The sequence below is a fragment of the Colletes gigas genome, unplaced genomic scaffold (genome assembly GCF_013123115.1).
Source record: "Colletes gigas isolate AHSC1104 unplaced genomic scaffold, ASM1312311v1 Colletes_gigas_Sc00005, whole genome shotgun sequence".
Lineage (NCBI taxonomy): Eukaryota > Metazoa > Arthropoda > Insecta > Hymenoptera > Colletidae > Colletes > Colletes gigas.
This window is the reverse complement of record NW_025106634.1, coordinates 8,002,397-8,014,673: the sequence shown is the minus strand read 5'-3', so window position 1 is coordinate 8,014,673 and position 12,277 is coordinate 8,002,397. Positions and strand designations below refer to the sequence as shown.

The window sequence follows — 12,277 nt, the reverse complement described above, 5'->3', positions numbered from 1 at the left end:
TAAGGGAAAATCGTAAACTCTAGGGGTGAAGAAGAGTGTCAGCTCGATTGACAAGCGACGAAATTTTAACGACCGTTTTTGTATATAGCAAATCGTACACGAGTCACGCGATTAGGTATTGTTTCGTTCCATGGCCTAGCTGACGTTCATCGTCCGCTGCTAAAGTAGCGCAGTCGTTCGCTCGATGCACATTCTTACGTTACGACTTTTCAACGACCACCAAAATCTAGCCAAATAGTGTTATGATTAGACGCCGCGACGAACATTCGAGCACCGCTGAAGCAAAAACCAGTAATCGTACTTTAGCCGTGCCCTTTGGGAACCGCAAGACTAGAAAACCGCGAAGTCGATAGTTTAGACGCTTTTCGTGAGGCGAAGTTTTAAAGTGTCAGCGGAACGCATCTATGTTTGTTAGATGTTTTGTATAAAACAGGAACTGAGCCAATAAAAACATTCTACGAAGACAAACGCATTACGATCATTTCGTCCGGTATGTCGATTAACAACAATACGTAGTACCTCGTATGTGGTAGTACCCTGATATTTTTTTAGAAATTTTTAGACGAAAAAGAAAATTTCAAATCGTTCTGGAAAAATTCTTTTTGATTGAGAGGAAGGGGGGGTCAATTACAATCATTTATTATGAATAGACATACCCCCGAAATCCTACGCATTTTCGAGAAAAAAATTCGAGTGTGTGTAAAAATTTTTCAGCAAATTACTTTATTAAAAGGTTATATAGGTTATTATAGTTAGTAAATAAAGGTTATTATTATTAAAAGGTTACATTGAATTTGCGGTGATGTATGATAGAAGTCTTCTATATTCATTGCTTAACTAATAGCGACGGGTATACGTCATAGGTACGCAGAAAGCAGTTTAAAATTGTCATATGAAAAACGAATATACATATTACACGTGTAAATATAACAAGCATCTTTTTATAAAGATTTACGTAGCTATACATTACTGTGCGCAAGTGAAGGAGCAGTTTCATTTGCGCATCGATCAGCAATACAGAGATGCCAGACGGAGCCCCGGGTGTACCGTGGACACCTCATTCTACTTTCTCACACTATGCCGGATCACGCGTACGTGAGCTCGTGGAGTTTCGGTAAGTCGACAAAGGCAAACTGACGCATGCCCTCTCTCTCGATTCTCCGAGGCTGCCCGAAGTAATTTCGGGCCGTCTCGTGGGAGTCGAGAGAGGAAGGCTCGCATTTGCCTTCCCGCTCTTGAACAACTAACATCCGATCCTCGCATCAACGGCATACGATTTGGAATCTCGACTTCCCTGGCATTTTTACTTTCCGACCTATGTAGGCGCACTTAACCAAAGTACCATAATGAAAAATATATTTTCTTTCATGTCTTTCCTGGCTTCTGCTGGCCTCTGCTGACCACCGCTTATGTTTCTGACAACGTGCAACGATTACTACTTGCCCCTGCTGGTCTCTGCTTGCCACTGCTTGCCTCTGCATCCCTCTGCTGGCCTTTGCTGGCCCCTACTGGTCTCCACTGGTCTCCACTGGCCTCTGCTGACCACTGCTGACCACCCTTCATGCTTCTGACAACGTATAATGATTACTACGTGTTACTGTTTGCCCCTGCTGGTCTCTGCATGGCTCTGCATCCCTCTGCTGGTCCCTGCTGGTCTCCACTGGCCTCTGCTGACCATTGCTGACCACCCTTGATGCTTCTGACAACGTATAATGATTACTACGTGTTACTGCTTGCCCCTGCTGGTCTCCACTGGCCTCTGCATCCCTCTGCTGGTCCCTGCTGGTATCCACTGGTCTCCACTGGCCTCTGCTGACCATTGCTGACCACCCTTGATGCTTCTGACAACGTATAACGATTACTACGTGTTACTGCTTGCCCCTGCTGGTCTCTGCATGCCTTCGCATCCCTCTGCTGATTACTGCTGACCTCTGCTGGACCCTGCTGACCACTGCTGACCACTGCTGACCCTTGTTAACAACTTCTGCCATGATATATATGTATTAAAACATTGTATAATGTAAATCTATGGCAATAAATGATATAATTACAAAGAATTCTATGTCTTCTCATCATTTTTTACCTTTCCTTTCCTCTCCAAATCATTACCTTAGTTATAAGACTCCCTGAAACTTCTTGGTTTCCCTATACCCACTAGAAAGTCCAGAAACACCTCGGAAGTCCTGAAATTTAGAACTTTGCTAAAAATTCAGGGTTTCCAAGAATTTTCGGCGTTTCCAAGAAATTCCAGGACTTCCCAGCTGTTTCAGGACTTTCCAGCTGTTTCAGGGCTTTCCAGCTGCCAGGAATTTTCGTTGGTTCAGGCCTTTTTCGGTGTTTCAGGCTTTTCTAGCTGTTTCAGGACTTTCCAGCTGCCAGGAATTTTCGTTGTTTCAGGCCTTTTTCGGTGTTTCAGGCTTTTCCAGCGGTTTCAGGACTTTCCAGTTGTTTCAGGACTTTCCAGCTGTCAGGAATTTTTCGTTGTTTCAGGCCTTTTTCGGTGTTTCAGGCTTTTCTAGCTGTTTCAGGCTTTTCTAGCTGTTTCAGGACTTTCCAGCTGCCAGGAATTTTCGTTGTTTCAGGCCTTTTTCGGTGTTTCAGGCTTTTCCAGCGACTTCAGGACTTTCCAGCTGTTTCAGGACTTTCCAGCTGCCAGGAATTTTTCGTCGTTTCAGGCCTTTTTCGGTGTTTCAGGCTTTTCCAGCTGTTTCAGGACTTTCAATTGTTTCAGGACTTTCAAAAATTTAAACGGGACCCCGCTGAAATCTTCTCGAGGAACTTAGAAATTTTTCGGGCGAGAATTTTTAAGAGAACTTGAGAATTTCAAAGTTAATTTTTCGTTTTAGACTTTGTTATGAGGAGGACATGATAATGGAAGAGGTGGCAGGTATCTTATAACTATGGGAATGCTTTGGAGAGGTAAAGGAAGGTAAAAATGACGAGAAGACATAGAATTCTTTGAAATTATAACATTTATTGCGATAGATTTACATTATACAGAGTTTTAATACATATATATCAGGGCAGAAGTTAGAAACAAAGGTCAGCAGTGGTCAGCAGGGGCCAGAGGGGTCAGAGGGGCCAGCAAGGGACAGTAGAGACCAGCAGGGGCAAGGAGTAACACGTAGTAATCGTTATACGTTGTCAGAAGCATCAAGGGTGGCCAGCAGTGGTCAGCAGAGGCCAGTGGAGACCAGCAGGAACCAGCAGAGGGATGCAGAGGCATGCAGAGACCAGCAGGGGCAAGCAGTAACACGTAGTAATCGTTATACGTTGTCAGAAGCATGAAGGGTGGTCAGCAGTGGTCAGCAGAGGCCAGTGGAGACCAGCAGAGGCCAGCAGAGGGATGCAGAGGCATGCAGAGACCAGCAGGGGCAAGCAGTAACACGTAGTAATCGTTATACGTTGTCAGAAGCATGAAGGGTGGTCAGCAGTGGTCAGCAGAGGCCAGTGGAGACCAGCAGGGACCAGCAGAGGGATGCAGAGCCATGCAGAGACCAGCAGGGGCAAGCAGTAACACGTAGTAATCGTTATACGTTGTCAGAAGCATCAAGGGTGGTCAGCAGTGGTCAGCAGAGGCCAGTGGAGACCAGTGGAGACCAGCAGGGGCCAGCAAAGGGATGCAGAGCCATGCAGAGACCAGCAGGGGCAAGCAGTAACACGTAGTAATCGTTATACGTTGTCAGAAGCATCAAGGGTGGTCAGCAGTGGTCAGCAGAAGCCAGTGGAGACCAGTGGAGACCAGCAGGGACCAGCAGAGGGATGCAGAGCCATGCAGAGACCAGCAGGGGCAAGCAGTAACACGTAGTAATCGTTATACGTTGTCAGAAGCATGAAGGGTGGTCAGCAGTGGTCAGCAGAGGCCAGTGGAGACTAGCAAGGACTAGCAGAGGCCAGCAGAGGGATGCAGAGGCATGCAGAGACCAGCAGGGGCAAGCAGTAACACGTAGTAATCGTTATACGTTGTCAGAAGCATCAAGGGTAGTCAGCAGTGGTCAGCAGAGGCCAGTGGAGACCAGTGGAGACCAGCAGGGACCAGCAAAGGCCAGCAGAGGGATGCAGAGGCAAGCAGTGGCAAGCAGAGACCAGCAGGGGCAAGTAGTAATCGTTACACGTTGTCAGAAACATAAGCGGTGGTCAGCAGAGGCCAGCAGAAGCCAGGCAAGACATGAATGAAAATATATTTTTCATTATGGTGCTTTGCTTATGTGCGCCTACATAGGTCGAAAAGTAAAAATGCCAGGGAAGTCGAGATTCCAAATCGTATGCCGTTGATGCGAGGGTCGGATGTTAGTTGTTCAAGAGCGAGAAGGCAAATGCAAGCCTTCATCTCTCGACTCTCACGAGACGGCCCGAAATTACTTCGGGCAGCCTCGTAGAATCGAAAGAAAGTGCATGTGCAGTTTGCCTTTGTCGACTCTCCGAAACTCCACGAGCTCACGTACGCGTGATCTGACATAGTGTGAGAAGTGCACCCGGTGCACAATCTGGCATCACTGTCAGCAAGATTGCTAATACTGGCGCAGGCCGCAGACTCACAGTGGAGCAGACAACTTCGTGACGTGAGCGTCTCATGGGGTTGAATATGTTTCGCACTATTATGTTTTCGCGTAAGTTTAATCTCGATTTGTCATTAGAAACCGTCATTTGTATCTTGGAATTAGAAAGATATTGCTGATAAACGTCTGATTGAAATGTGTCGTAGTTTGTTCGTTTGACTATAAATCTAATGTGACGTACGTATGTGTGTCGTGCTGGTTCGTCTGTAAATCTATTTTGCGTCTAATTCTATCTAACAGATTGTATTGCATAAGATGCGGCAACTAAAACGAGCTAAATCGATATCATTTTCATTTCGCTATTATTATAACCCAATTGGTCGTATTACGTTGTGAGAATGTTTTATAACCTCGTGAGTTAGAACGAACTTTCGCCGATAGTAAGAAATTATGCATTTTTTCTTTAGAGTTCGTACGAATGTTATGTGCATAAGTGAAATTTGATAGAATACTATTCCTGATACAGTGTACAAGTACTCGGGGTGTTATTCTTCTGCTTTTAACAGAGGCAAGACGATCAAACAATTTTATTTTTATTTCCAGCCACCGTTGGTCAGGGTTTAACATCCCTGATACGTGGCAATGTAGCCCTGACAGGATGTCCTGCCTCTTTGGCAACTCAGGCCAGGGATATGAGTACATTACCAGAAAAGGTTAAAAGGAAATCTTACAGTCCTTTCCAAAATACTAACAACTGGGGAGAGTATGCAATGGCACGAGTAGACGATCTGATAAATTGGGGTCGCAAAGGATCGATATGGCCGCTGACATTCGGTTTGGCTTGTTGCGCCGTCGAGATGATGCATATCGCTGCACCCAGATACGATATGGACAGATACGGCGTGGTGTTCAGAGCTTCTCCCAGGCAAGCCGACGTTATTATAGTGGCTGGCACACTAACGAACAAAATGGCACCTGCATTGAGGAGAATATACGATCAAATGCCTCATCCGCGATGGGTAATTTCTATGGGAAGCTGTGCCAATGGTGGTGGATATTACCATTATAGTTACTCCGTTGTAAGAGGATGCGATAGAATTATACCCGTGGACATATACGTACCAGGTAACTAGTTCTTCTCTTCTTTGAAAATACTCATACTTATATCATTAATAATATTATAGGATGTCCCCCAACGGCAGAAGCTTTGATGTACGGTATACTTCAATTACAGAAGAAGATCAAGCGTATGGATCTTGTACAAACATGGTACAGGAAATAATGTAAATGTACTTTACATATGTAGTATAATTTATGTGTACATAAAAGTGGTAATCCCTTCTTAAAATGATGTACTTTATTATGTAACCATGTTTTTTGCTCAAGATTTCTTTCTTTTTTTATTTCTTCGAAAGTTATTTATAAATGCTATAAATAAAAAAATTCAATAGCGACAACATTGGTTCCAACAATATAATTTTCTTGGTCATGAATGCATCGTTACACAAAAAAAAACGGTAAAACATTTTTACAGACACTCGGTTCGTTATATTTTTCTCTGTTTTACTCTTTATTATCTTTACTATTTAAAATATGTACAATATCTTAATTTAAACGGAGCAAAGAGTTAGGCGGAACATCTTTGCCACTTAGCTTACCACATATTAAGGCCCCTTTAGTTTTTCTTTATATATTGCTCTATCTAATACTACTTACGATTGTATTTTATTTTAATTATACATTACATACATACACTGTTTAATAAAAACACATCACCCGATACGCATCGTGCGCGTGATACGTACGATCTCTTCAAAACACATCCTGCGACCTATTAAACCTACTATTTCATCTTTCCATATACAAGAGTACATTTTATGAACGTATTGTATTTCTGTTGTTAGCCACAGCCAGAATTTTAAACGCCTACTTTGGTCATTGAAGAGCCTAGTATGCTGGAAATATAATCAACAATTCGTTGACAATTCGCGTCTACGAGAGATGCTTTTAAATCCTGATGAAATTTCACTTTCGGTATGAGTTTTTCAAATATTTCACGCCTATCGTATTTCCGTACCATAAAGAATTCGATCAGTCTCGACTCGAAGACCAATCGAAAGCAATACAAATGCCAATGCGATACATAAACCTAAAAAGACAAATAAATTAATCGTTACGTTTTTATATGATGTTGCGCACAAAATTTTTCGTAGAGAGCAATTGAGACGTGAAAGAAGAATTGGTCAAACCACGAATATTGTTGTTTATCTTTCGTGAGAAATAGAATTCGTCAACATTTATCAACATATCTTCGAATATACCCTTCGATATAACCCTACTTCTTGTTACAACGAAATCTATCTTTACAATATAAATTAAATTACAAGGTCGATTTCAAAATGAAGTCTTTGTGCGACGGTGTAACGATTACGTTGAAGAAATGCACCCTAATTCTCGTTTGACATGCGCTGCCCCGACACTCTCGGCAATTCTTCTACCCCTTTGTTTTTATTTCCGTTTTGCAGATGTCACGCTCGCGAGAAAAAGAAAAACCGCGTTTTGAGATAATTTACAATGTACAAAATAATAAAATATATCAAAGTTCTGTACATATGTTCACCTTTTGCGTGTCTCCGTGACGTAGAAAACGAGTTTGTACAAACCTATACATGTATAGCCTTTATGAAAGTTTGAAAATGAAAATCTGTGATCATTGGACGTCTGAACATATATTCGAACGACGAACAGCGCGTTTGGATACCAGCCAATACCCATACTAAATAATTAAATTCCGTTTCTTCGATCCCGATCGCGATTGATTCGCTCCACCGCGATACGACAGTGAATTTTTTATTTCTCGTAAGTTTTTGTTCTGCATTTCGATAACAAAATTGTACAAACCCTAGCACAGTGCGTGCCTCGAATATTTTACACGTTTCGAATACGTTAAGTATAGGAATCTTTTTTGACATTATTAAAGAATGGCTTGTGACGTGGAAGGAGGTGGATTACTGGGCAGGGCGGGCACGGGTCCGTCGGTCCACTGTATCAGGGAATGCTCGCCCATTTGTGTGCTCTGAAAGTGGTCTTTCAAGAGTGTCTGTGAAAAACTGCAGTGCATTTGATACGCCTCGCTCTCGCGATTCGGATCACCACAAATTCTGTAAAGGTCTGAAACAGAAGTTCCTTGTTTAAGAACGTATCGTTTTATTGCGAATTTCTGCGCGAGAGTCCGTTTAACCCCTTCCCGTGCTTTGACGAGTCTGACCAGTGATGGACATGCGCGCTAGAATTTTCTCTCGTAGGATACCTTTTTGCGCATGCGTTAGAAAAGAGGTGCATGTTTTGTCCCAGACTCGCGGACAGCAAATCACGATCGTGATTGGTTGATTTTTATCTCTGTTAGAAAGCAGTTTAGCATCAATCTGGTCCATTTACCGCGAATTTACGCCCGGATTTCGTCCAGCTAAATGCCACGGGAAGAGGTTGATAACTTAAAACGGGATTATACCTTTGAGTATAGCAGTGGCCCACAATTGTACGTGAACGTCAGGTATCTTCGAAGCTAGCTGCATGGCAGGCGTGACCATGTTCATAGATTCTCTACTATTCCCCAAAGAAAGAAATATGTGCCCCAATAGTACGAGACTACACGACGTGAGTCTGTTCAAATCTTCGGAGTTGGCCATTTTTAGAGTTTCCCTGAGATATCTCCTAAGGAACGCAACGATAAATTTAGTTATATGCAAATATAAGGCGAAGCTTTAAATCGATATAACGGTTCGTACTTTGCTTCGTTGTATCTGGCTCCGAAAAACGCTTGCAATCCTTGGACGTAATACGCCGCTGCTCTCAAAGAATGGGAATAAGATGGTAACGATTCGGGATTAATTCGTTCGAGCAAAGCGCCTAATTCCGCATCCCTTTTAGTTCGAAGATACACTATCGCCAAATTTAAATTCGCAAAAGTCCAAAGTTCTCTTTCTTGCGACGTCTGTTGGAAGAGATAAAATCCGATGATGTTATAGAAACCAAAACTATGCTAACTTTTTTATATCTTTTAGTCTTACTCTGAGGGCGGCTGTAAACTGAGCTTCTGCGGCTTCCATGCAATTCATCGACATTGCATATAAACCTAATAAAGCGTGCAGTTGCGGTCTATGACCTTGGAGCAACCTTGGCTGCTTCCTACAAAGCTGGCAAGCTTGAGAAATTTCGGCGAGGGCCACGCTTTTATTTCCCATCACAAGCCGGCACATCACTATATGCTCCAACAGCATCAGTTGAAAAACGGATAATATAGGTTTGTTATCGACGACTGTAAAATAATACAGACATTGTATTAATTGTGATAGTTATGTAGAACAATGACGAAACATTATGCTGTATTTACTTTTCAGCTTTTCAATTTGGGTTAACGCTTTGTCCGTATATTTTTGAGCTTTGTCCATGTAACCAGCTTGCATCGAGTGCATGACTGTTACTAAGTAAACCAAAACGTACAAATGGTCCTTTGGCATCCATATGAACATATCCCCGATGTTCGAACCTGTGACTATTTCATCCGCTGGCCAACTAGGAGATATTATGGTCTGTATACTCTGTTGCAACTGCTTCAAACAAGGCTTCACACTTTTGACCTGTTAAGTGTAAGTGACCTTTTAGAATAATTTCCTAAATACCATACAATCTTTATACAACTGTACATAATAAACTATTTCGTGCTTACCTGACCGGCCATTAAATAATGACAAACTTGTAGTACCAAAAAATATACTTTCAAATATTCTTTTTGGTGCGGACTACCTTGCCAGTTCTCAACATGGTGTCCAGCAGAGTTTAAAAGCGGATGGACCTCCGTAAACTTTTTGTCTATCAATAAAAGCATACACCGACTCAATAGGAACAAGACTCGCGTGTAACTCGCATTACTGATATGAGAGTAATCGACACCTACTGCGAGCAAACTACTGGCAGCCACGAAATCTTTCTCCGACGCGTGTATTTGCTGAAATATATAAAAACGAGATCAGTATGAAACTGCTTCGCTAATGATATACGTTCGACGCTATGTAGAACTTACGGCCAGTTGGAAAATAAGTCTACAGTGCCAATATACATTGTGTTGGGATAGTTCTATAGCTTTCCTCAATATTGGCTTACTGAGATTCGGTTGCTGCTGTTGCTCGTACAATTCGGCGACTACGCTCGCTGCCTCGAACTTTACATCGTCGAAGGTGTTTATATTTTGACTCAATCGCCACTGAAACATAACGTGAACGATAAAATCGTGTTGAGACGGTTTTTGACACGGCAATTAATCCCCGATCAATTGATACGTCACGTTACGACGGTACCAAAATAAAAAGAAAGGTTAGAATCGCGATCGAAAGGGATACGGATATTTACGTGAAATACGCAGCAAAGACGAATGATATTATCGAGGAACGCTGCGTGCAAGCGGTCGTGCCGCGAATATTACCGAGACTTACCGCTTGTTCTAAATGAGACCGCGCCAAATCGATGTTTTTGGTATGCGTGAGGAGGATGTTACCAAGCTGAAGATGAGTACGTGCTTCGACCCTCGGTGGCGGCTTAAAATTAAACACCGCTTGCAAACACTGTATGCACGATTTAATATTCGGCGGACTCGAGGTTCGAAAGTTTTCTGCTAGTCCTAACAACGACAGATACCAAGCGTCCTGCGAAGACGCCATTTTGACATTTCACGCGGAAAATCTCCAGTCGTGATAACACACGGTCTGCTGGGCTTCCCGTGCAGAACTCGCGTCGCGGTTCTAATCAAACTGTGTCACTTTCCCGAACGGCGTGATACCCGATTCCGCGACCACGGGGTTTACAAACTCGCGGTGCCCCGTCGGATACGTTTCCCCTGGAAACCGCTGTATTGCGTAATGTTTACATACATATGTAACACATTTCCTACGCTATTGCTTCACATTTTTTATACACGCACGAGGTATTAACGTTCGCGTCCACGAACAGTCGATGTTCCGAATGCAACGCGAACCGAGGCGTACCGCGGCATTATTCATTTTAATATTTTCAATACAGAACTCCAACGAACCGAATTCGCTGTCTGCGTTAGAATCACGATGTAACTGAAACATTCTAGGGAAATATCGTTTTCCTGATCTGGACGAGGGTGGATTCAAATTCACAAAGCTCGAAGAAATACTTCCAACTTGTACGAATTAGCGAACTATTTGAATGAGGAGAACAGTGGACCAAAATGAACCTGGCACAAGCCAGGAATTTCGCGACTGAAATATATAGAAACAGTACCAAAGTCCCAGAGTTAATAAAAATTCGTTGTAAAAATCCTGTACGGGCGCGACAGACATTGAATGCGAATTCGTGAACATTTTATCTAAGGTTAGAACTTAGTAGTCCTTCGTTATTTCGTATATATAAAAATAAGTAACGCAAGTATATTGTAATAAAGTTTCTACTATGAGTGTTAATAATATATTTATCGATCATCAGTTTCCGGATGACACTTCATAAGTTACGAGCATAACATAGTATGTAAGTAATACGTCGCAAGAAAATATTTCTTTCAGTGTCGAATTATATATGTTTATAGAAATGTGTATTTTGGTAGTTAGGCATGTAGAGAAGTAATGTAACACATTATATATGTGATACAAAAATAAACACGCTATTTAAATATCAATAAAGTGTTGTATCCTTCATGTTCATTGTACCTTTACTTTCCTGAATTCGAGATAGTTTTATTGAAATCGAAATATTCCTAATATTCCTGGAATAGTTCATGGTCTACGACGCTAGATGGCGCTGTGGCGACAGGTGAGTTTTCTGTCGCGAGGTTGAGCTCTACTTTACCGATTAAAGGGTTGTTATAAGAAAAAGGTTAATGTTAATGTTTTTTGTTTTTTGATCGCTGGGAGACGGCTAGTAGTTTGTTTAAACAGTTATAAGAATAAACTCGGAGTTCTCCAGATATTCAAAAGAGTCATATGTTCGAATTTATTACGGCTACAATTATTAATATATTAGGTTTAACGCGATATCAAAGTATGTGCCTATGAGATCGTTGAAGCTCCTGCAATACATTCTGCACACGTGAAACACTGATTACTAGACTGCGGATATTTATGCATTTATGGGAAATTTAGATTGTCAAAAAACTATAGACTGCATTTAATATGCAAAAATATAACAAAAACTCAAGTAAGATAAGAATTATTGTATTTAGGGGTTGAAAGAACCCTCTACGAAGCTCTTATTTTATTAATTTTATTAATAAATTTATGAATTTGCATAAAAATCCGCATTCTACTGATTACTAATTCCATGTTAAAGATTAGAGTACCGTAGAGGTTAAGGAACATGCCTGGTATGGCTCGTTGAACGTCGATCAGATTTTAATGGAGATAACCGAACACTTTGTTAGTGAATACATATGCGTATATACATACACATACGTCATATATTTAAATTACACAACACACAAATTACAGCGTTTTATAAACATTATGAACAAAATTGTAGGAAATCGTGTAGGAAGAATACGTGAAAATTTCGTCGCGGGTGCGCTCGATTTTCTATTTCCGTAAATGAGGTATATCTGCGTTAAAGATTAATATCGACGTAGCGGGCGACCTAATCGATTATTTGATCGGAAGTTGGAGGAGGGGTGCCGAGAATATGTGATGAAGCGGCACAGAAAATCGCGAGACTCGTTCAACCCTTTATCCAGAGAAAAAGACAAACGACATAACCAAGTTGATCGT

The 12,277-nt window shown here is 41.7% G+C and overlaps 2 protein-coding genes across 3 annotated transcripts; one reads left to right on the top strand and one right to left on the bottom strand.

Annotated features, from left to right (window-relative positions):
• The first annotated feature begins 4,468 nt into the window (after nucleotides 1–4,468).
• Nucleotides 4,469–5,847, top strand: LOC122395219 (NADH-quinone oxidoreductase subunit B 2-like). Of its 2 annotated transcripts, none has more exons than XM_043392635.1 (3): nucleotides 4,469–4,610; nucleotides 5,103–5,624; nucleotides 5,684–5,847. In XM_043392635.1, exons 1-3 carry the CDS (start codon nucleotides 4,574–4,576, stop codon nucleotides 5,779–5,781), a joined length of 657 nt encoding a protein of 218 aa, XP_043248570.1. In that variant the 5' UTR covers nucleotides 4,469–4,573; the 3' UTR covers nucleotides 5,782–5,847. The 2 variants fall into 2 exon arrangements, with proteins under 2 accessions (XP_043248570.1, XP_043248571.1); XM_043392636.1 differs by lacking the exon at nucleotides 4,469–4,610 and adding an exon at nucleotides 4,805–4,939.
• A 1,168-nt stretch (nucleotides 5,848–7,015) lies between these two features.
• Nucleotides 7,016–10,855, bottom strand: LOC122395409 (MAU2 chromatid cohesion factor homolog). Its single transcript, XM_043392954.1, has 8 exons — nucleotides 9,992–10,855; nucleotides 9,583–9,762; nucleotides 9,229–9,507; nucleotides 8,893–9,139; nucleotides 8,570–8,817; nucleotides 8,288–8,493; nucleotides 8,011–8,213; nucleotides 7,016–7,670 (listed from the first exon to the last, which is right to left on the bottom strand). The coding sequence occupies exons 1-8, from the start codon at nucleotides 10,214–10,216 to the stop codon at nucleotides 7,474–7,476; spliced, it is 1,785 nt and encodes a 594-aa protein (XP_043248889.1). The 5' UTR covers nucleotides 10,217–10,855; the 3' UTR covers nucleotides 7,016–7,473.
• Nucleotides 10,856–12,277: the final 1,422 nt, after the last annotated feature.